The 23,070-nt window shown below is 48.5% G+C and overlaps 7 protein-coding genes across 10 annotated transcripts; 3 read left to right on the plus strand and 4 right to left on the minus strand.

Annotated features, from left to right (window-relative positions):
• The first annotated feature begins 1,509 nt into the window (after positions 1-1,509).
• On the plus strand, positions 1,510-6,518 carry FOIG_00580 (chitin synthase 4). Of its 4 annotated transcripts, XM_031196841.1 has the most exons (4): positions 1,510-2,203; positions 2,478-2,623; positions 2,678-5,713; positions 5,762-6,518. In XM_031196841.1, the coding sequence occupies exons 2-4, from the start codon at positions 2,482-2,484 to the stop codon at positions 6,196-6,198; spliced, it is 3,615 nt and encodes a 1,204-aa protein (XP_031072608.1). In that variant the 5' UTR covers positions 1,510-2,203; positions 2,478-2,481; the 3' UTR covers positions 6,199-6,518. The 4 variants fall into 4 exon arrangements, with proteins under 4 accessions (XP_031072608.1, XP_031072607.1, XP_031072606.1 ...); XM_031196840.1 differs by having other exon boundaries at positions 1,510-2,623; XM_031196839.1 differs by having other exon boundaries at positions 2,478-5,713.
• A 589-nt stretch (positions 6,519-7,107) lies between these two features.
• Positions 7,108-10,221, minus strand: FOIG_00581 (PLK protein kinase; the record flags this gene model as incomplete). Its single annotated transcript, XM_031196842.1, has 3 exons — positions 7,108-7,647; positions 7,696-9,837; positions 9,886-10,221. 3 exons carry the CDS (start codon positions 10,219-10,221, stop codon positions 7,108-7,110), a joined length of 3,018 nt encoding a protein of 1,005 aa, XP_031072609.1.
• Positions 10,222-11,128: 907 nt separating this feature from the next.
• On the minus strand, positions 11,129-11,817 carry FOIG_00582 (uncharacterized protein; the record flags this gene model as incomplete). Its single annotated transcript, XM_031196843.1, has 2 exons — positions 11,129-11,701; positions 11,752-11,817. 2 exons carry the CDS (start codon positions 11,815-11,817, stop codon positions 11,129-11,131), a joined length of 639 nt encoding a protein of 212 aa, XP_031072610.1.
• Positions 11,818-12,738: 921 nt separating this feature from the next.
• On the plus strand, positions 12,739-14,524 carry FOIG_00583 (uncharacterized protein). Its single transcript, XM_031196844.1, has 3 exons — positions 12,739-12,894; positions 12,963-13,185; positions 13,237-14,524. The coding sequence occupies exons 1-3, from the start codon at positions 12,813-12,815 to the stop codon at positions 13,610-13,612; spliced, it is 681 nt and encodes a 226-aa protein (XP_031072611.1). The 5' UTR covers positions 12,739-12,812; the 3' UTR covers positions 13,613-14,524.
• Positions 14,525-15,365: 841 nt separating this feature from the next.
• On the plus strand, positions 15,366-17,637 carry FOIG_00584 (uncharacterized protein). The gene is made up of 3 exons (XM_031196845.1): positions 15,366-16,367; positions 16,420-16,736; positions 16,794-17,637. The coding sequence occupies exons 1-3, from the start codon at positions 16,310-16,312 to the stop codon at positions 16,857-16,859; spliced, it is 441 nt and encodes a 146-aa protein (XP_031072612.1). The 5' UTR covers positions 15,366-16,309; the 3' UTR covers positions 16,860-17,637.
• A 248-nt stretch (positions 17,638-17,885) lies between these two features.
• FOIG_00585 (uncharacterized protein) lies at positions 17,886-19,326 on the minus strand. Its single transcript, XM_031196846.1, has 3 exons — positions 18,883-19,326; positions 18,546-18,669; positions 17,886-18,487 (listed from the first exon to the last, which is right to left on the minus strand). The coding sequence occupies exons 1-3, from the start codon at positions 19,041-19,043 to the stop codon at positions 18,431-18,433; spliced, it is 342 nt and encodes a 113-aa protein (XP_031072613.1). The 5' UTR covers positions 19,044-19,326; the 3' UTR covers positions 17,886-18,430.
• Positions 19,327-19,882: 556 nt separating this feature from the next.
• Positions 19,883-22,951, minus strand: FOIG_00586 (uncharacterized protein). The gene is made up of 7 exons (XM_031196847.1): positions 22,478-22,951; positions 22,105-22,431; positions 21,855-22,049; positions 21,586-21,804; positions 21,301-21,535; positions 21,031-21,252; positions 19,883-20,975 (listed from the first exon to the last, which is right to left on the minus strand). Exons 1-7 carry the CDS (start codon positions 22,910-22,912, stop codon positions 20,125-20,127), a joined length of 2,484 nt encoding a protein of 827 aa, XP_031072614.1. The 5' UTR covers positions 22,913-22,951; the 3' UTR covers positions 19,883-20,124.
• Positions 22,952-23,070: the final 119 nt, after the last annotated feature.

Consider the following 23,070-nt stretch of genomic DNA (forward strand, 5'->3'; position numbering starts at 1 on the left):
TTCTGCATCACTTGCTCCGGCAGATCCGAGTTTTGTGTTGAAGTCTATATATTGCACAGCATGATACGACTGGCTGTATTATATGATACCGAGAAGGCTTCACTGTCTCAAATGGAGGGTTGCCAAACAAGAGGCTCGTTTATCTACGGACTAATTTCAATGGCCGAAGTCTGCACGCTGTAGGATCAAAAGGAGACATGTCGTGATGTTGTGACCATTGAAGCAATATCGTCAGAACAAAGGTTTGGCGTCTGCACACAGACGAATCATTTGGCCCGCTTCGACCAGAGTTTGAGTTTAACTGTAATTGATGGGATTGGATCACTTTAATAGAAACACTGTATTACCATAGAAACGAAGACGGTTGACGGTTGGACACTTGGGCTGTAAATAACGTTAGCACGTGGGTATAGAGTTCCTCTTTCTCGATTGAGGGAACCGTAACACTCGAATTGTTCTGCATGCTGCAGCAAAGACGAAAATCACTAGTACGATGAATAAGGTAGTTATGGTGCATAAAGGTCATAGTAAAAACCAGGTTAAGTGTTGAGGGTAGTAGGCAAGCAGAGAGAGGGTTAGGGATAGCCAGCTAAGAACATTGTTAATAAGGGGTAGTGGTGATTAATATCTCAAGACATCATCGGGGCGAAATGAACCATATGTATACCAGGGAATGCCTAAAACAACGGCTGTTGCGCATCGGGCTTCGACTGCTGATTAAACCCGACAACTTGGATGGACAAACTCTTGATAGCATGTTATTGTCAAGCTGCCATCATTAGAACAAACCGTTCTCTCTACACGACCTTGACGAAGAGTCGATAAACGGTACAGAGGAAGGGGTCTGCTCACCTTTGGTATCTAGCCAAGGGGGAAGCGTAGCAATTACACCAAAGGATCAGATCGGCTTGTCAAGCGAGATAGCGGCGACTGATTTACTAACCCCTGGCTACCTTATAACATTGGTAGAACCTGTTCCTGCGGATAAGTGAGTCCGCAAGTAAAGTTTGGTTGGTTTACACAGGCCGCTTCATATGTACAAACTGGCATTAATGCACACCATACACTGACACCACCGCTTCACCATAGCCCTCAAGCGATGTACACCCGAGTAAATCGAGGTCTTAGAATTACCCACACCACTATTCACTATTAGCCAAGTCTAATTACTCGCGTGTTTTAATCTCGAATTAGCCAAGAACAACCTAGGTATGTTTGACGACGACAAGTTAGATATGGGTCAAAACAGGTTCCTTCATCATAGCAACGCAGGCTCGAGATATATGTATTTCATTATACCTTGACCATTGCTCTAACAATGAATTTAGACTCGAAGCACCTGGGTTCTTTCCTTGGAACGGGAGAACCGATGAACCTATTTCCCAGATATGTGCAAGCATCTGAATCGAGCTGCCGGGGCAACCGCCGGGCCATTAACCCACATCTGCCACAGACAGATGGCCCTTGCAAATCTCAAGCCCCAAGAGGCCACAAGCCCGGACTATTTCAACCTAGCGCGCCCAATTAGTGCAACCATCAGTGGTAAGGCTATTCTGTAATTGGCTTTCATCCGCCCCCTTCACAAGGTTCTCATGCCCAGGATAACGGCAAGGGAAGGAGCAACAAGACCGTTGGCCGTTCAATCGCTTTCTCTCGTTCGCTCCCGTCTTCCTCTTCCCACCTCAACTCGTTCCGTCCAGTCCAGACACAACCGTTCGTTGTCGTTGTCTTCGCTCGAGGGACGTTCACTCGGTCGCTTCCTTCTTGTTGTCCTTTTGTTTCTACATTCGCTCCTACCTACTCTCGCTCCTGTCACTTATTACAACACTGAACAGGTCCAAGCAAGCACTGCCGTCCCCTGTTGCTACCATAACCGAAAAACCCTGGTCGCCCCATCACTCACTCGCTCGCTCACTCACTCTGCTCCACGCCATCGTCGCTCAATTCCAAACAACGGCGCCCTGTTTCTTTTGCTCTGACTGGATGAGAAGTATTTCTTACTTGTAATTCGACTCGACTCCATGATCCTCTCTCCACATTGAGCCTTGATCGAGTCGACTCTCGACAAACGACACGCGGGCACTGCCTGTCCCGTGCTTCACCTTACTCGTCTCCTCAGAAACTTTCCACTTCTACAGGGATATTCCCAACTCAAACCTAAACCTCGAGAGAGGTTGTTGTAACAACCACAACATATCCTTTCGTAAGTCGCAGATCTTGTTTGTCTTGTTTCGTCTCGACTCTTCAATGTCTTGTCGGCTTTTCATCTACATGAATATTTGATGTTGCTGTATCTTGGCGTTCAACATATCGTGTTCCCCTTTCTTGTTGATCGACACGTACCTTCCTCCTCGATACCGCCTCCTTCAGCTTTCCTCCGACCGAAGGGTCAAGTTCTCTGAGCTCGGCGCTCAGCCCGCACATGCTTTTAACGGCTGGCTTTCGAGGTTTGTCTTCTTCTAACATTGCTCTGCCAGGACGATGTCTCTTCCCGAAAGGCCGGGTGCAAGCCCGAGCTATAATCAGCGCAATGTTTATCGCAACTCGCCATCAAGGCGATCGAGACCCGTCGATATCGAGACTGGTGGCTACCATGCTGTAGATAATACGGCTCAACATCAACGTGGGAGATCCGGTTCTTCGTTCGCAGAGTCAATCGGTGTTAATTCAAATACAGAGAGTATGCCTCTGTCGCCAACATCTCCCGATGGCCATTCAAGTCGCGCTGGCCCAGAACAACCCATATCCCGAAAACGAAGCTTGATTCGTCCGGAGAGAAACAGAATCGACAGAGACCATCGCAACTACCATTACCACAAACATGCTGCTCACATGAACGTTCTGCCATCCTCAACAGGGAACGACCCTATTTACGAGGACTTCGAAGCTTCGACAGACCGCTCCAATTCGAACTTGAACGATGGTGGTTCGGACAGTTCCCCTCGACAAAGGCGAAATGTTAGCGGAGAGCAGGAGAAGGGCGCTGCTGTGGCATCTACCATGCCCACCCCAGATCGCAAAAAATCAGGTAAGATTAAGAAGAGATCGAAGCGCCATTCAAAACCGCCGAAGCGTATAGAAGAGCAGCTTCGGCCGCCTACCTTCTGGAATGTCTACTGCGCAATCGTTACTTTCTGGGCTCCTGGATTCATTATGAAGTGCTGTGGTATGCCAACGAGGGCGCAGCAGAGGGCCTGGCGCGAGAAGATGGGTCTTATCAGTATCATCCTCGTTATCATGGCCATCGTTGGTTTCCTGACTTTTGGTTTCACCGCAACGGTTTGCGGAGCTCCTGCCGAGCGACTACGCGTCAATAAGGTTGACGGCGGGAACATGATCTTCCACGGTGTCGCTTACGATTTGTCGAAATCTCATCACCCCCCTGCCCAGGGCATGCCTCTCCGTTCGGACGGACGAGGTCCCAACGTTCTTTATGATCTTCCCGAGAAGCACGGCGGACAGGATGGTAGCTTTTTGTTTCAAAATGTCAACGGCCGATGCAAGGGTTTGATTACTCTTGCTAAAGACTCAGATGTGCCAACCAACAAGGATGGCGACCTGGCCTGGTACTTTCCTTGCACAACCTTTAACCAGGACGGCTCAAGCAAAGTCAATTTGACCACACCATACTATTCTGGTTACGGCTGTCATACGACGCTCAACTCTCGAAATGCCTTTTACCTTGACTTGAGTGGTTCCGCGGATGTTTACTTTACCTGGGACGACATCAAGAACAGCTCGCGTAACCTTATAGTCTACTCTGGAAATGTTCTGGACCTTGATCTCCTCCGTTGGTTCAACATGAGCCAGGTCAATATTCCAAAGAGGTTTGAAGAGTTGCGAGACAAGGACTCGGAAGTCAACAAGGCCATTCGTGGCCGCGACGTTACTCGCATGTTCCAGTCTTCTTCAGACAAGAAATACGCAGAATGTTTCGAGGAGATCATCAAGGTTGGCTCTGTGGATACTGAGACGATTGGTTGCATTGCCTCCAAGATCGTTCTTTACTGTGCGCTCGTTCTCATTCTTTCAGTTGTCGGTGTTCGCTTTCTGCTGGCTATCATTTTCCAATGGTTCCTTTGCCGCAAGTATGCGCCAACTAAGACCTCCCAGAGTTCTGACCGTAGGAAACGAAACAAGCAAATCGAAGATTGGTCAGAGGACATCTACCGTGCTCCTGTAAGACTTCCTGGAGATGTTGGAAGCACTGTCTATGGATCATCAGACCGAACAAGCAAACGAGGATCTTTCCTCCCTACTACTTCTCGATTTTCGTCTGTCGGTGGCCCTGATGTTCGGGCATCAACTGGACGTCGCATGCCGACAACCATGGCTAGCCAAGGTGCCTCAAATCAACTTCTGACACCCGGGGCAATCTTCAAGCAGGGCAACGACAGCCGTGCGAGCTTCCTTCGATCTGACCCCTACTCGAGCACGCCTACTGATGGACCCGGCCCCGCTGGCTTCATTCATGACGCTGTTGTTCCTCAGCCTCCTTCTAACTGGATGCCCTTTGGCTTTCCACTCGCTCATACGATGTGCTTGGTTACTGCATACTCTGAAGGAGAAGAGGGTATTCGAACCACTCTGGACTCGATCGCAACTACCGATTATCCCAATAGCCACAAGGTTATTGTTGTTATCTGTGACGGTATCATCAAGGGCAAGGGTGAAACAATGTCGACACCTGACGTCTGCTTGGGCATGCTGAAGGATCACTCCATCCCCCCTGACATGGTTGAGCCTTTCTCCTACGTGGCTGTCGCCAGTGGTTCCAAGCGGCATAACATGGCCAAGATCTATTGCGGATTCTACGATTATGGAAGGAACTCTCGCATCCCCGCTGACCGTCAGCAGCGAGTGCCCATGATGGTTGTGGTCAAGTGCGGAACTCCTGATGAAGCCACCAAGTCCAAGCCCGGTAACCGTGGAAAGCGAGATAGTCAAATTATCCTCATGTCGTTCCTCCAAAAGGTCATGTTCGATGAACGAATGACAGAACTCGAGTACGAAATGTTCAACGGCCTCTGGAAGGTGACGGGAATCTCGCCCGACTACTACGAAATTATTCTCATGGTTGACGCCGATACCAAGGTTTTCCCTGACAGTCTGACACACATGATATCTGCCATGGTGAAAGATCCTGAGATCATGGGTCTTTGTGGTGAAACAAAGATTGCCAACAAAAGGGACAGCTGGGTCACAGCTATTCAAGTATTTGAGTACTTTGTCTCTCATCATCTTGCCAAGTCGTTCGAGTCTGTGTTTGGTGGTGTTACTTGTTTACCTGGCTGTTTCTGCATGTACCGCATTAAGGCGCCCAAGGGTGGTCACAACTACTGGGTTCCCATCCTGGCTAACCCCGATATTGTTGAACATTACTCTGAGAATGTGGTCGAAACTTTGCACGAGAAGAACCTATATCTCCTTGGTGAAGATCGTTTCCTGACAACCCTCATGCTTCGAACATTCCCCAAGCGAAAGCAGGTCTTCATTCCCCAAGCAGTATGCAAAACGACTGTACCGGACGAGTTCATGGTGCTCCTTTCCCAGAGACGTCGTTGGATCAACTCGACCATCCACAACCTGATGGAGCTGGTTCTAGTCCGTGATCTCTGTGGTACCTTCTGTTTCTCGATGCAGTTTATCATCTTCGTGGAACTAGTCGGCACTCTGGTTCTCCCTGCTGCTATCGCGTTTACTTTCTACGTCGGTAAGTAATATTTCATTCTCAACGTGAGACAATCACTGACAATCACAGTCATCACATCCATTATCCACTCGCCACCACAGATCATTCCCCTAGTTCTCTTGGGCTTGATTCTTGGTTTACCTGGCCTTCTCGTTGTCATCACCGCACACTCCTGGTCCTATATTGTTTGGATGCTCATCTACCTGCTGGCACTGCCAATCTGGAACTTTGTCCTGCCTACTTATGCTTTCTGGAAATTTGATGACTTCTCATGGGGCGAGACTCGAAAGACAGCTGGTGAAAAGACGAAAAAGGCAGGCCTCGAGTATGAGGGTGAGTTTGACAGCAGCAAGATTACCATGAAGAGATGGGCCGAATTCGAACGCGACAAGCGCTCGAGAAGCGGCTATTGGGGTTCACGTGAGAACGTCGTTGGTGGTGGTGGTGGAAGCTGGACCAGCCCTCCTGGTCACCAGTATAATGATGAGTACTTTTCTGATGCTTGATTTCGGGGACATCGGATTATGGGGGAAACCATGTTGAGAGCGAACGGTGTTTTTGATGATGGAATGCATGCACATATATGTAATAAGGGGTAACATTCTTGAGGCCAAGTATTCATGTTCTGATGCCCGGGGTGGGCGTTGGCGGACAAAGGTCCTATTTTTGTATAGAGTCAGTTGGATTGGAGATGGCGTTATTCCAGCGACTATTTGTGAATAGTATAATTTGAAGGTTTTTATAAAGGAAAAGTTAGGTATGCCAAGTTCGCAATGAAGTGATGGTTGTCATGCCAGGAAGATTATGACAAAAGTGTAGAGACTCGCAAACATGAATTATTCAGGCTTCTATTATCTGAGGGCTTCTTGCCATCATTCATGTCAAATATATTATCTGAGAGCTAGCTGTATTGAAGTTTTGCAAGGGTTGTTATTAACAGTAATCGAGGGTGGTTTGTGTGTATTGTATGCTTGATAAATATCATCACTGAAGCTCCGGCAAAAATGATGTATGTGTGCAATGATATATTAGAGAGGAGCCCAGTTCACCTTTCAGAACGTGAAAAGAGATATGCGACGCGAGCGACGCAGACGGCGCTGATGACTTCCAAGTAGGTAGGATAACATCAATTCTCAATCTTTGCAATGCAACAAAATCTCAAGATAGAATTTCCAACAAGACACAAGCAGTTGTCATTAAGAGGCTGTTCAACTTGAAGCCAAAGCCTAAGGTAACTATTCCATCAAGTCCAAAACTCCTTTCACCATGCACATCTTCTCGTAACGCCGACGAGCCGCAAAAACCAACAAGCGACTCAGTGTAATAACCCTACATGGAATGCATCATTTGTTCATGATGGTCGTCAACAAGAAATAGACAAAAAAAAAAAAACGCCTCGCTCTTCTCACGCCATATCATGACTCTTGCTTCCTTGAGTGATCTACATCCTCCCCGAGTTCCCAAGGCTTTCGAGGGTCGACGTAGGTAGAGATACGCTGATCTCCCCATCGAGCTCCGACAGTAACCCATACATGTTTCTGGGGTGCGTGGTTACTGATGGTTTCCCGGTGACCACCCCAACGAAGACGGGATTCTCGACTCATTTGACTGTTGCCCAGGCCACCGTTGGTCACCCATTCCTTCACGACATCCTTGATAAAAACAATCTTGCGTCGGAAATCATTGGCAGCAGGAATACCCTGTAACTCAGGCGCAATCTCAGGGCGTCTTCTTGTTGTGGCTGTGGTTCGGCCAGCGCGAGGGGCTGCAGGCTTTGCCTGGAAGTTTAACAATGTCTGCAAAGGGTATGATAGCATCGCTCGGTCATCAAGTGCAGCGGCGCCGATAGTGCCAGTGGCTGCGAGTCTCTCGGCAGCGTCTTGAGGGAGATGCCAGAAGTGACACCAGGTCCCTGTATGATCGATTACGATCTTTGTATGATCGGGGAAATTGAACTGTACAGGTTAGCTTGATGTCGAAATCGCCCAGATGTAGTCACGTACTTGAAGATGGCCATCGCAGAAGACCCAGCAACCAACATCTCCGAATCGCTGGTAAAATGTGACGAGCTCAGCTACTGTGCCCTTCTGCCCAGGAGACATGGCACCAGCCGGGTCGGTCTCTTCAACCGGCACGAAATCGTCCCGTCCAAAAGCAATCATGTAGTTAGCAAATTTCTTCCAGAGAATAATTCTCTCGCGCTTCCGATGCTGGAAGATGTCCCTACCGGGCTGCATCTTGCCTGCAGTCCCATCTTCTTTCACAGCCACTCGAAATTGCTCAGGAGAGACAACTACCTCCGAAAGGCCAGCCTCGCCATTATTCTCAAAGAACTTGATGGGTTCTGTCATTGGGAGAGGCTGCACCCTATCCTCGTACGTCTCGTCCTTACCACGAACGATATGTCTCTCGGCACCGCGAATGAATACCCCAGCAGGAGGAAGCAAGGCGGGCTTGCCGTTTTCCGTGGTTGGGATATCTCGAAGAATGCATCCAACACTACCGTCATTTAGGATATATCCAAGGCCGAATTTGTTGGTGTAGTCAACCCATTTGACAACAACATGCGGATGCGGCGGCGCAACAGTTTTGGATGATATTATAGCCATCGTCCTCGAGTTCAGAGCTCGTTCAAGTTCATTCTGAAGACGATGCAGACGATCCAAAACCATGTCGGGCTTCGTTCCGGAGATTCTATCTTGCCGCTCGGAGGCGCTGAACAGTGTTGCAGGCCGCATGCCGGTAGTATCCTTCTTAGGGGGTGCAGCTGGCGCAGGAGGGGCTGTGGTGGCAGGAGCAGATGCTTGACGGTCGAGCGAAGGTCGTTCAGAAAGCTGTCGCTCTGCAGGTTGCTGAGACGCTGCCCTTGCCGGAGGTGCTGATCGAGTCGAAGTTCGCAGGCTCTTGCCAACAGACTCAACAGTTTCCCTTGGAGGAGCTTCTCGAGGCAGTTCCTTTCGTGTTCTTGTACGTAAGCTCTGGGAAGCCGAAAGAGTTGCTTCGGGCGCTGGGCGGGGTTTTGCAGATACCATGGTGCCTGCTGGCCTGTGTTGCATTCTCTGCTGGGCAGCAAAACTCTGAGGAGGCTGACGAAGGAGGCCTGCCGGTGCTCGTTGAGTAGCCGACAAAGGGTCTTCGGTAGACATGCTTGCCTGTGCAGCCAGAGATGCTGTGTACCTGGCCTTTATCTGCTGCTGCTCCTTCAGCCACTCTTCAAATGGTCTGTAGACAATTCCTTCTTCGAGAGGGATCATAGGTGTCAGTCCAGCCTTCTCCTCAGCAGCCATCTCCTTCCACGTCTGAGTGTGGACGACCTGAACTGGGGCGTAAGGGCCGATGCCACACTCTCGACACATGTCCTTGAAGTTCCTGTATGATTGTGCTTGTAAAGCACTGCTCATTCGAGTGGCGTAAAATTCCTCACGGTCCGGGGGGACTTCTCTTAGGCGCGAGCTCATTTCCGCTTCGGTAGGCATATAACCACAGGTGAAAAAGGGGTGTTGGATAATGGCCTCCGGTTCCGGTCGGCTTTCAGCATCTTGAAGCATCGTGGCAACTAGTTCCTTAGCTTCCTGGCTGATGTATCTTCGTGATGTTTCCGCCGATGGCCAATCATAATCCCTCTCTCGAGCTCGGCGGTAAATTTCGTCTGTGGTCGAGGATTGAAACGGCGGCTTCGATGTGAACATGGCGTACATGATGATGCCCAGGCTCCAGATGTCAACCATGTGGTCATGCCCCTTCTTTCCTTTCTCCAGAATCTCGGGAGCAATGTAATTGGGTGTTCCGCACAAAGTTGTGCGACGGATGGTGTGCATATCGCGACCAGTCACCAACAGAGCGGCAAGACCAAAATCACCGATCTTCGCGTTCATCTGAGAGTCGAGGAAGATGTTACCCATCTTCAGGTCACGGTGAATGATGCCCTTGTTGTGCATGTACTTGATGGCGCCAGCGATCTGAACCGAGTAAAAGCGGACTTCGGGCTCAGTGAGACCTTTCCTTCGCTTCACCATATCCATGAGAGAGCCGTTCGGACACAATTCGAGAATCAGATATGTGCATTTTTCGTATGAAAAAGCTCGCAAGAATTGAACGATGTTTTTGTGCTTCATCTTTGAGTGAATCTGGAGCTCGGTTTGGAACTGAAACGTGTTAGATGTGTGTCAATGTGTCTTCTATCTGTCACAAACCTTTTGTTCCATTTTTGGAGGCATGTGGCTCTTGACAATCTTCAGAGCAAATCGCTGCTTTGTGGGCAATAATTGGCCACTGTAGCAGACTGCGAAGCCACCCTTTCCGAGCAGTTTACCGACCTGATACGTTGCTCCATCAGGTCGATCGGTGCTTGGAGGCTCGGGGACCTCTGTAGGCGGAGGTGGAGGGTGTTCCTTCTCCTTGGCGGCCTTGAGTTGGGCGGCCGTCTTTGTTTTGATATCGGTTACTTTGGGTACTCGCTGGGCGTTGGCATCCCTAGGGGACAGGGCCTCGAGATCGACGCCGCCTCGGGGCGCTAGCCTATGAGCCATAGCTGATGAAAAGCTCGGATATTGCGATGCGAAAGTTCAACGAGTTTGTGGACGGTCGTTGCCAAACAGGCGAGCGGGCTAGAAGGTCAGCAACCGCGTTGAAGTGTCGCAAGTATCGGACTAAGATAAAAGGTTAGCAACATCGAAGTGAACATGGGACGAAAGAACCGAGTGCGTGTCCAATGGTTTTATGTACAGTAGACGAGGTGGTGATTCAGTGGAACCAGTGGGCAGAACTCACGAGACTCGCGACGTCAACATGCAAGACGAATGAAAGAAAGTCGCCTATTCGTGCAGTGAAAGCAAGGACGTTAAACAATACTGAAAACTGAGATGCTATCGCCCGGTGCTATGGGTTAGTATTTGTGAGAGCAAGAAACCGACGAGCGACGCTGAGCGAAGAGAGATGGAGAGAAGTCATCAGTTGCCGCGACTGGTGGTTTGGTTTGTGTACTTTCTTAGTAGGCTGTTGCCGCTGGCAACCACAGAGCTGTAGCGGGTCGTGGAATCGTCCAATCAAATAACACCATGCCTCGTCTGTGCCTCTGGCTAGCCAATCAAGGAATTTCAATCCTTGAACGACAAGGCCAGCATTTGGCCAAGATTTGCTGAAATAAAGCGGTCAATTGGCAGGTAATTTTCGTACTTTTGTTATGAGTGGTTATCTTACATCGTAAGTCATGAATATCTAAGTCTATAGTGGAGAAGAGGCTATAATATGATAAGAAACAAAAGGGTGCATAATTACCAAGTACCAGCTATGCATTGTCCAATATTTCAGCTGTCCATGGGCGAGTCTCCCTGGTATTTCGAGGCTTGAAAAGTGCTCGCGTTTCCATCTGGTTGGCTTCCCTGCTTGCAGAGGGTTTCCGGGCACACCTAATTTGGTCGTTCGTCGATTTGAGTGTTATGATACTTGTAATGCCGGGACTAGCAATTGATTTGTCTTGGGATCCCTCAACTGGCGCAGTGTCTCCTCCAAGCTTTCATATCTTTCCTTGTGCTTCTTTTCCGCCTCTTCTAGCTCGTCTTCCCTCTTCTTCAGCTCTTCAAGTTTCTGATCCAGTTCTTCTATCCGCAATTTGTTCATGTCGGGCTTCTGTGACGACTTCCAGGTTTCGTAGACAATTAAGGCGATGGCTACCGAGAGGATGAACGCATCTCCAATGACATCGGCGAACAGATCGACCGCTTTGTTCTCGGGAAGTGGCCTGAACTTGCGTCTCCAGATGTTTTGGAACGGTATGCTCTTCTTGGGGAGTTCGGGAGCCTGCTTCTGTTTAAGCTGATCGTCTCGTTTCTGCTGCTCTTCGGTCTTGACCGTTGGTGCTTCGGCCTTCTCTTTTGCTCTTCGTTCAGCGTCTGGGTTCCGTAACAATGCGACTGACATCCTCATGTTCAATTGATGCATGTATTGTCCGTATCGGGCAGCGAACGCTCGGAACCGGGGGTGATCGTGTGCCTGAGCTTTGATGTGATTCTGAGGAGCTGTCAGTACCTGGTCCAGTTGCGACAGGGGATAGTTCGTACGGCGCCATATTTTGAGACATGCCTCACAAGCAGAGATGCAAGCTTGAATAGCGGAAGAGGAACCATGGCTGGTGGTGGTTTAGGAACTCTTGGCTCCAGTGTTGAGAGCTGCTTGCCAAGCTGTCTCGAGATCGGATATTTGATCGCTGGTGGGGCTTCCGTGGCGGAGAGTCAATTGAAGCTCGAATGCTGATGACACGTCAACAGAGCGCACAGTATAGAGGAGATCGGCTCGTTTTGAATTGTAAGAGCAAATTTGATTCGAAGACTCACTGATGATATCAAAAGCAAGTACGTCATTCTAGGTAATTAGATATTTCGAGGAGAGTCGATGCCGTCTCTTCCGGAGCCGTGATATTCCGTGCTGACATAGGTAGGGACAAGAAGCTTAGTATAGACCAGGGGTGAGAAGCTTGTAGAGCTCTGATTGGTTACTTAACTTATTCCTTAACCATGACACTTACGCAGAGCGAAACTACTGTGTTGATTGAGCTGACACTCACTGACAACAGGATTTCCTTCTTACGGTATATAAGTAGCTAGCAGATAGATAGAGGGATCTTCCTTTGCTTTGTAAACTGAAATACAAAAGTCCCCCTCCGTACCTTGGCTTCTCAGTACGGAGCCAGAGGTATTGACAGCCTCCGTGTCATCAACTGGTGATATAAAGCTCACTCTTGAAAAGGGGAGCCTTGACATGAAATAATTCGTCCGTTGCGTTAAAGATGATAAACGCCAAGACTTGCGCCAGCTCAATTCTCGTGCTGTCCATCTCTGTTGGTTGCTCTTCCTTCCCTAAGTCCCTACCCAGGCAGGCTGTACTAACCCAAGTACTACCTTAGGTAGGTAAGGTACCTTAGGTACTACTCAGCTGCCTCGCCTCCCTTCCTTGAAATATGTCTCCAATATCTCAGCATGATAAATTCGTAAGTTTCTACCAGACTGCATTGACTGATATCACGGCTCAATTCATCCACATCCTCAACAAACCATTCTAGGCCCCGCGCGATCTTCTGGACAACCATTACTCTTGGGGACTTGCACCACAAACTTGACTGATCATGTTTTGTTCATCCTTACGGAAGCGAAGAGAATGGGCACCGGCGGTTCATTCGCTAACAACAAGCTCGTCAACATGGAAAGGTTGGTTATCGATGTGACCTGTTTGCTATTAGGTATTATCACGCACGCACTCACACTAGCGTCCCTAGAAAGTAACCTGGAGGCTTGTGATATCACATTTCCGGTCCCCGTTTCCAACAGCCCACCCGCTACCTTCAGAGCAATTGTCTCGTCACTGTCTGAGCTCCAGTCTTCTGAGGGAAAGGCGCGCATGGCAAGACTGTTGCTTATGAACGGGGGAGAGCATATCGCAGTGATATTGCTTTTGGATGGTTACAAGCCCATGGAGTCTTTTTCTCGGCTGCAAATTGAGTACGCATTCACATCACTGGCTTGCCTATTACCTGTTGACTTACTCTATAGGATGCTTTGCTCAGATTGTCCCATCCCTATGATTCCCATTTCTACGACCCAAGATTTTGCAGACTGCCTTGAATCTCTCAGGCGGAATTGCATTAGGAAGAATTCCGCTGTCAATACTGAGCAACGGGCAACCCATAAGAACTTGGTATGCTGGTGCGTCGAAGGCAAACCTCTTTCAAGAGACCAGGTCAACGTCCTGACCGGAATCACCTCCGGGTTCAGAGGCTTCGCCGACCTCTACTCCAGCCCCGGCGGACGAGCTACAATCTGCGAATACCTAGGAGATAGCGATGGTGAACGAGTCGTCTCGTTTCTCTCCAATGGCCCGCCCCAAGTCCGCAAGCAACCAGGAGTCACATATGCACACAATGTGTGATAAGCTAGATAGTTGGTCCTGTTTCCAAGATGCTGGGCGGCAACGACAAGTCTGCTTACCGAAGACTTGGAATGCATTATGTATAATGGCATGATAATGGTTCAGTGCAGAATAAGATCTCACAAGGAATGTCGTTCAGATCGATCATCCGCCCAGTATTCTGGGTCACAGCCTGCGGTGCAGAGCGGTGTCGTTTAAGTCATGACAGGCATCTGGGCAAAAGTACAGGGATGAGCCATGATACATGCAAGCTTAATGGAGTGCATATTCGACCACTCGCAATTATTTCGAAGGGGTTTATAGCGAAAACAAGTTACGGGTTCTCCATATCTGCGTCGCTGAACTCGTTCGCCGTTGTTGAGACAGGGTAGTCTACTCATGTAGGTGATAGAACAAGTATCCACAGGGCAACGGAGTGAGCCAGGTGGAAGCTGAACCAATTAGAGCGATGCTGCAACCGCCGAGCTAGGTAGACGACAATGTGAATCGGGCTCACTATGCTCATGGTAGGCCTCAGGCTCGGTTATCACGCACTATCGGACGAGCCTATACCTTCGCTTGCATGTTTGGGGGCAAGTCACAGCTTGTGGTCTTGGTTGATACGGTGAGGGAAAAATGACCAAGCCGCTACTCTGTGAGGTGGTATGAGAAGAGTGATAGCCGGCACTAGCTCAAGATGATGGTCAAGAAACAGAAAGTAGAAGTGGTGCTATCCACATCAGATGATGGATGGTAGCAAGAGCTGTTGGACGCATTCTGATCGGTCCCGAGGGATAGGTTAAGGAAGCGGATCGCAGCCGCTTGATCCAAAGATTCGGGATCTCTCTGAACAAATGAAGCAATCCTGTTTCGAGAAGCGCTTTAATATGGGGGCGCAATGTCTCATAAGTTGTTAATGACAACCAACATGCTTTTTGAAGATAACCAACACCAGATCTTCCCCAGATCCTCTTCAACCAACAACTGCTCGACAGGGCAAGTTGCCACAATTAGCGTGACGAGTGGTACAAAGCGTCGTGGTTTAAAAAAAGAACACCACATGCAGCGTTTAAGTGAGCAGGGATTAAAGAAGTGGTGGGCGGGAGAGGGGCCAGGGGTCAGGGGTCCAACAGCAAGTCAAAACACCGCAACGTCGGCTGTCCCAGCATCTGCCTCATGTGGTATCCTCCTAGTCTCATGAGAGAGGCTCGAGATAAAACAAGAAATTGACTACTGATGGCTGTCGACCGAGAGATAGGTGGAAGAGTCTCTCGCTGAGATGAAGCTCATCTAAGGGAACGACGAAGTAATTGTATTCTCTTGGCTCTTCTCAAAGTTGAGTTGTTTAACTGGCTGCCCAGGGCTTCCTTTTAGCTTCATGCGACATCACTCAATCCCTGTCGCCTCTCTCTCTACCCGCTTCCCTTCTTCTCCCACATGGCTGCTAAGCACGCTCATTGGCTTGTGCTCTGCATCTAACCGCCGAGGTCATCACCAATTACCAGCCTTCACACCACTGCGACATATGAGCTTATCGATGTTTGACCACACCAGCCGTGGCAACGGCCAATCATGGTATCTCAGAGCTGCTTGCACCCGCTTTAGGTCCAAGATGATGGACGTCGGTCTGTGTGACGAGCCGCTGCATCGCATAACTTCACATCCTAGCTCTCTTCTCCCCGCCTTTCCACTTTCCATCGCACCGCCAGTCTTCAAAGTCACCTACGTACTGCCAGGCGCTTCTATTTCCTGAGGCGAATACGTGAAGATGGCCCTGAGAAATGGCGTGGCTCGTGGCCCGACGGTCCATGTAGACCCTGGTTCATTTGTACATGAATGCATTGCATTGGCCTAGATTTTCATACCAAGAAAGAGGCGCATTTTGGCTGTCGTGGTTCTTTTCTTGGCCTTTTCTTAAAAGTCTCAGGCTGCCCTCCACTGCAACTTGCAGCCTCCCCTCCCAATCCCCGGTCCACCTTGAAATCTGTGTCTCTTGTAACGTCTCAGAAGACTCCTGAGTATCACCTTGACTGGTCATACAATCTTGCGACTACAATAACTTCGGGAAAGGAAGAAGCCGCTCTTGGATGAGACAGAATCAGCCTTACAATACCGCCACCGTCTCTCCCAAGGATAACCATACCGAAAATTCTATACAATGTCGCGCGTGTGCTTGCCACGATTATAGACCATACAGTCGAGTGCGTGGATCTGCCAACCAACTTCCGCGACATCATCGGCTTCATAATCGTCCTTAAACCTTTCGCCCGACGCCAACGTCTCAAATCTCGAGCATCCGCTCTATCCTTATCCACCTCGCTCTCGGCTCAGCCTCAACCGTCGGGATCGACGACCTTAACACATTGGCTTATCCTTCAAGGGTCTCATCTCTTCCTTGATATCATCTGCCACTCGCCCACTGTTCTTCTTCTCTCACCATTCGCTTCTTTCTGTCTGCTGGCCTGACAGAGTTACTGTTCGTTTTAATACTTTCGTTGTTTCTTTTACGTTCGCTCTTTTATACCGTATCGCCGCTGGCCGGTCTGTAATATCACACCGAAAAAGGACTATTGGCAGCAGTGTTTCGGTACTATACGAATAGACGACAAGTTCAACGAGGGAAAACGAGACTGGTTACTATCCGCAAGGAAAGAGAAACGTTTTGGGAACAAGAGAAAGGCAACTTAATCTGGGCTTGACAATCAACATTCATTCATTATGGGAAAACTCATCAAGAATCACTGGGCCCGTCTCATCATCTTGAGCGCCGCAGCTTGTAAGTTGACCATGACTTGGACCGATCGTTCTTTACTTACACTATCTTACAGATCAGATTGTGGCTGCCATAGAGTGCTTCTTTTGGCCCAAGATCTTCTGGGACTTCCTTACGCGCACCCTAGATGGTGCAGTAAGACCGGTACCGGCTTTACAAATAATAAATCTACTCTTGGGGCTGGCCATGCTAGCTCTCGAATGGCCTCTCAACTTCGTCGCCGGCTCAGCTCTCCACCGCTCGCTAGAATTCCGACTTGCCATCCTTCCTCTCACAGCACTCAGTGCTGCTCTTATCTACCAAGGCACAAACGCCGCTATCTACTACCTCATCGGCATGATCGTCTACTTCTGGGGTTACAGCGAAGGCGAGGTTAGTGGCAACTATAAGCCTTGAGAAATCTACCTGTGACTAACATTAAATTTCTAGATGATCTGCGCAAAACCCTGGACTCTTCCTAATCGTGGGCGCAGCGGCGGCGTTACGCGTGCATAGTCGCAGCTTGCCATGATGGATGTATAATACTACAAAATACAGAACGGGGTATAGCATGACTTCGTAATTGAATGCCATCTCTAAACCTCGAATTTTACAAAGAGATACTGTTACACATATACCCTTTTGCGGCGTTTGGCGATTTTTTATGATATACGACCATCAGACCATCAGTACTGCGTGTGTACGACTCATCCTGCACCAAGGAGATTTCACCTCTAGCATTGCGTTTGTGTTTGTATTTGCATTTTCCATTTGCATGATCTGCGTGGAGGTGTTGGTAGACGGAGGATACCATTGGAGAGGGATATACTGTTTACGGCCGTTTCCAGAGGAACGTCGTGCAATCAGGAGACGAGGAACTGGTCGAGTTGCGTGGCCTTCACGGGCTTGAGGACTTCCGGTGAGAGTCTGCTACAATCCCTGGAGCCAAGGGCACCCGAAATATAGATCTAATACTACTAAAATGTCTTCAAATGTTCCATGTCTGTTTCTCTGCTGTTGCTTCCTTGGATACCTACATACAAGTGTATTGAGCCAAGCCGAGAGGGGAACTCAGCTTGGTGATCCAAAACAGAGTAGAAACAGCTAAGAGTCCTTTAAATATGTCGAAACCGGATCTGTTTGTGGATTTTGCCAAGTGGTGGTATTGGCTGATACTTCGAAACACCTCCTTGTTTAATAGCGTTCTCTTGAATCATAACTCAGCTAGCTTATACCTTAGGTCCACATGTGAAAGCCACAGCACATGGACATGGAGTATGGTCCAAGATTATAGAATGAATGAAAAAAAAAAAAAAACATGTATAAACAAGAAGGTAATATTTTTATTGCTGTATCAATGCTAGAGAAAACGAAACGGAAGTCAGTCAAATTTAAAGCAAGTAGTGGAAATGGCAGATGACAAGATGGTCTGCTATGTTCTAAATCACAGCTAATGAAATGGGTCTTTTCGGTGATAAGTAGGGCAACTTGATTATTCGTGATTTTACTAAATAGACCTGAGTATCCAAGCATCGACGTAGTCAAGGAGAGGCAAGAAAACTTATGACCTTTATCCTAAGTCATGAAAAGACTTACATAAGTTTTAGTATATTTCAGTAGATCTTTAGACCTACTAATTTTAGAAGTTTTATTACCCCCCGAGGGTAGTCAATGAAGTAAAGAGTGCGAGACTAATCATTTCCGCTGTTTTCTTAGCATCACAAAGCGCTACACAAGTCGGCATTAATTTCAATGTCACCTGATTTCGGGCAAGGTTTGTGTGGATTAGATCGCGAAATGAATGCATTGCAATTCCCAAGGCTGGTTGTATATCATGAAGCACTATCATAAACTGCCCATCTCTCAGAGCATCAGATACTAGCTGATTCAATCAGCTGTCAACATGATCGTGGCTCAAGCTAACTGCATGGTGACAACTTCATCAACCATTTCAGATGAGTCTTAGTTGTTCACCGATAGCACCGCTCACTGCAACATGAGCCCTTCCCTAGCAATTGCACGCCCAAAAATATGGCGGACCCCCCAAACGCCTGCTGTCCGGTACATCGTGTAGAATGTTGTTTCTTCTAGTGGGAGATCATAGGGCCCTTGCTGTCGTTCTTGGGACCTTGACGCTCGGGGAACTGTACGACCATGTTAGTCACGCGGCTAGGTAGGAATGTGTCATAAGAAGGACCTTACCTCTACGGTCTGGGTGTCGCCCTTCTCAAGAATCTGCTTGATGACATCATCATCGACAGAGGTACCAAACTCGTTCTCAAGAGCTGCCTTTGAAGCAGCATCGAGACTTCCCTGAGCTCCTTGGCTATTGGAACGTTAGCTTATGTGTTATGGAATTGAACAATGTTTTGACGATGGCTGGTAAAGGGAAGCTGAAGCCATGATCAGATGCCAGATATCTGGCAGGCCAATGCTGCACAGACTATGGTAGAATACGTGACGCAGGACTTCCGTTTCCATGCTAGCCACGAGATTGAAGGGAAAAGAGGAGATACAAAGCGGGGGTGGCTTGACTTACTTGTGTGTCAGGAAGATCTTGAAGGAAGAAATGAAGTGAGCAAGAGGAATGCTCTTGTCGCTCTTCCACTTCTGGTAGGTCTCAACATCATCGATGAAGATGATGAAGTCGTCGCTGCCCTTGTAGTGGACCTTAGTCTGCTGAGTCTCGCCGCGAGCCATTGTGATTGTTTATTGAGTAAGGGAAGTGGTGGTGGTTGTATTGGTGATGAAGAGTCGTCAAACGATTAGAGTGAGAGTCGCTAGGTAGAGTTGTTGATAAATGTTTATCGAAGCTGGATTGAAGGATGAAGATGAAGATGAGGAGAAGAAAAGGAATCGAGGAAGTGTGGTGCATTCAAAGGCTTAAAAGGAAGCTCAATGTGAGGAGCAGTGACGAATGTACCTTAGCTTGCTGGCCTGAAGCTACCTACGTCATACGTCATAGCTGTGCTCTCCCACGGCGGGCAAGTGGGTTGGTACGTACTGCACCGCGGGGCTCTCAAGGCCCTCAGGCGGAACAGGCCCCACTATAGCTTGCCGTGAGCATCAACACAGCCAATGAAGCAGCAAATTCCCGTTTGCTTGCCAGGCTCGAAGTTGCTCGTCTTGCTTCTACACGTTCCTGCATGCTTGAATCCACCGCGTACGTCACCGTATTTTGAGCACGAGGAAGCAAAAATACCCAAGCTTATGGGCTGCCATGTTGATCGATCGCGTGCTCCTCACGCCAGCCTACAACAATTTCCTTGTAAGGGATTGGCCAAGTTGCAGCGGATCCCGTCTTGTTCTCCCGTCTTCCACGTCAGGAACAAATCATCTTCTTTCTCATTGCCTTGGCAAGCCATAATGTTATTTCCTGTGAATGCTGTCTTGGTCTGTTTCTCTTTAGGGGGACATTGGCTTGATGCATGATGCCGAGGATTCAACTTCATGATATGTGCATTATCCAGTAAGGCAGGATTACGACATCTCATCAAACTCGAAGAAACTGATGGTTTGAAACCAAACAATTAATATTAGGCGAGAATCCCCCAGCCTTAAAGTGCTATTCAGAAACCACCGAGTTAGACTACATAAGCTTACTAAAGTAACGTAACGATCGACTAGTTGGACATCAGTACCTTATTAGGTACCTTAGTGATGCTAATAATAAAATCCAATGCCTAGGTAGTTTCCCATCATCTTTGAACTGATAACACAGCACAGCTTTACTAGAGATTTATAAAACGTCATAGCCAACCAGTGCCCTCATAACAGTTTCTCACCGAAAGAATCTGCGAATGCCTGTGCACTTCTTTTCGTTTTTCGAGCTTTTCTCCTTCTCCCATGGAACATCTGTGCTCTGAATGGCGGTGGAATCAGCCAAGCGAGACAGGTTCTCCTTCGCAACAGAGAGTGTTGCTGTTCTGGAATCATCTGGTGGAGAATTGGTCTGGAGCCTGTTTGTGATACAGTCTTGTAGAGCTGATGTGTTTTCTGCCTCACTTTGCAGTTGCTTGTCTGAAATAATCTCAATCAAATCAAGAGGTTCGAGTTCAGATATCTGCGTGAGCTCCAGCCTTGGAGACATGTCCGATACATGATCATCCTCCTCGCTGAGCTCTCGAGTCTCTGGGAGCGCTGAGCCTTTACTTGCGTAGGAGTGTGAGCTCTCCTCACGACCAGCCTTGTCAAAGATGTCAAAGCCACTATCGCCTGAAAAACTGGTCTGGCGGGTCTGGTCTTCACTCGATGGGTCCTCGATCATTCTGCGTGACAAGCTTCCTGACCTCTTCGTCATGCTGGATACACTCAACTTTCTCATCACGGTTGATGCTGACCGCCTGATTATCTGCTCATTCCGCGCAATGTTCGTCATGCTAGGAAGAGGAAGGACATCTTGACTCCAGACGTCTGAGAGAAGCACCTCCAGCCGCGCTCTTTCACTTCGAGATGGTACCAGGACTGGCGTTCTGACTTTTGGTGACAACAAAGACTGTGAACGATGGAGGCTAGCTCCGGAGCTGGTACCACTACTAGATTTCATGGTACTTGTATTCTTGAGAATGACATGGCATGGCTCGGAGCTTCCCACAGATGCCTGATGCGTCGATAGGCTCCTCGCGATACTTCCTACCGCTGTTCAGTATGATCTAGTCTTTTCGTTATTTGGGCAGTGTAAACATACCAGGTCGTCCGAACACAGTGCCTAGACTTTGAATGTCAAGAGAGAGAAATATTTGAAGACCAGGATATCTACCAACAGGCTCTTGACACAGAGGTTGCTGCAACCGCGTTCGCCATTCGTTCTCCTCCCTTGACGTACAAGCCGTCATTACCACCTCGTAAAGTTGATGATCGCTCTCGAAAACAAGCTTCCAAGAGAAGGGAGCTAGGTGGCATTGTAAGCCTACAAGATATGTTAGTTCCAGTCTCGGTTATATATGACATGCCTTACCGCGCCCATTGTCAGCATCTTCAACAGCTGAACAATGTACATCAATGCAGGCCAGAATCTTGTAGATAGGCTCAAACTTTCCTCCAGAGGCCAGACAAAGGACGTCTTTGTAGAGTAGGCAGATCATATACTGGCCGTCAACGCCGGCCGGTGACTGCCAACATACATGCAAGACTCCACACAACTGAATGTGACCAAACGAACGAACCTGATTTTTCGAATGCGCATCGAGTCTCTCGTAGATGGTTAGCAAAGATTCAATAAGGGAATACATATGAAGAATACCCTGTTTGGAAACACGATACGATCCTGCAATAGCCAGGTCTTTTCAAGGATGCTTTTCATCAAGTTATCCTCAGTTGAGCGATTGATCTCAGCTGTGGCCTCCCGGAGCCTCATTAGTGTAGTTTCAACTTCCATGTGAGAGTTTGGACAGTCGATGACTGGGGTGCACCTTAGTAGCTCTGCAAACAAAAGGGGGTATTTGCAAATTCTTTGAATAGGCTGACGCTGACATGTCAGACAGTGAAGCAGATATGATCAGAGGAGCATACCTTAACAAGAAGATCACCTATGGTTCGAGCCTTTCTGCTATCAGACGATGGTGATGACTCCATAGTGAACGCGAAAGCCTCAAGCCCTTTCTGATGTAACTCCCATTCGGGGAGGTTTTCCAGAGCTGAAGTGGCGTCTTTGATCATCATCTCATACTTCGCACCATATTCCTTATACATGAAGAACCGATGCATCTAGATGCAACACGTCAGTACCTATCATGCATTGAGCTGCAAGACGGCAACTTACCCCCTTCCTGAAAATCTTGGCCGCATCTGCTGCTACCTGAGGCTCAGACAACACACCAGGCTCCTTTTCTAGTAACTGGAGGCTACCTTGATCGCCTGGGGCCATATCCAAACTTGACCATCGGCGATGTCTAGTTTTGGGATTGTTTAATTTTGAGGAGGATATGATAAGATGGTCAGCTTGGCTGTACTCAGAATCTGGAACTACCCTATGTAGTTCGCCGAGTATTTCTTCGTGGAGCTGAAGAATTTGATCGAGATTGTGATTGATGGACGAGCGTAGCCGCTCAGGTAAAGTTGGGAGAGCAGCGAGCAGGTTGATGTAGGTCTATTTGCTGTCAGTTGGCCTAACAGTAGTGCTGGGCTGAACTTACATGAATAAGGAAACGAATGTCACCAATATAACTTTCCTCCGTATTGATGAGCTCCTCGATAATCTGCCGGCGCCGCAGAGAACGCTGGATGGCAGCAACATCAATGCTGACCTTTTCGAACGGAATACTGTCCTCAGAAAACCTTGGGGCAGACAGAGAAGCTCGACTGCTTCGCTCAGTCCGTGACCGACAATGTGAAAGGCGATGATGCCGGCGCGAGCGCGAGATGGCACTGGCACTAGCAATGCTGATACTAGCACTTTGAACTGCTTCGATGAAACCAAGCGAAGACCCCGAAGACGAGAGCCGACGACTGAGTCTGCGACGAATTGACCGCTGATAAGCTCCACTGCACTCGAGATTTTCCCATCCAGTATCTGGAGACCAAACTTTTCCGTGGTCTCTTTGACTCACTCGACGATGCAATGATCTCATCCACCTAGAGAAAGGCCTCCGAAGCTTGACATTCTCAGCGAAAGATTGGTTGCATGGGATCTCTTGAATAGTTTCGACTTGTATCTGCGGACAAGAAGGCCTCGTGCGTGTGGTAGTTGCTCTTTCAGAACTCGCATGCTGGGTGGTGCAATTCAAGG

This window comes from Fusarium odoratissimum (genome assembly GCF_000260195.1).
Source record: "Fusarium odoratissimum NRRL 54006 unplaced genomic scaffold supercont1.1, whole genome shotgun sequence".
Taxonomy (NCBI): Eukaryota; Fungi; Ascomycota; class Sordariomycetes; order Hypocreales; family Nectriaceae; genus Fusarium; species Fusarium odoratissimum.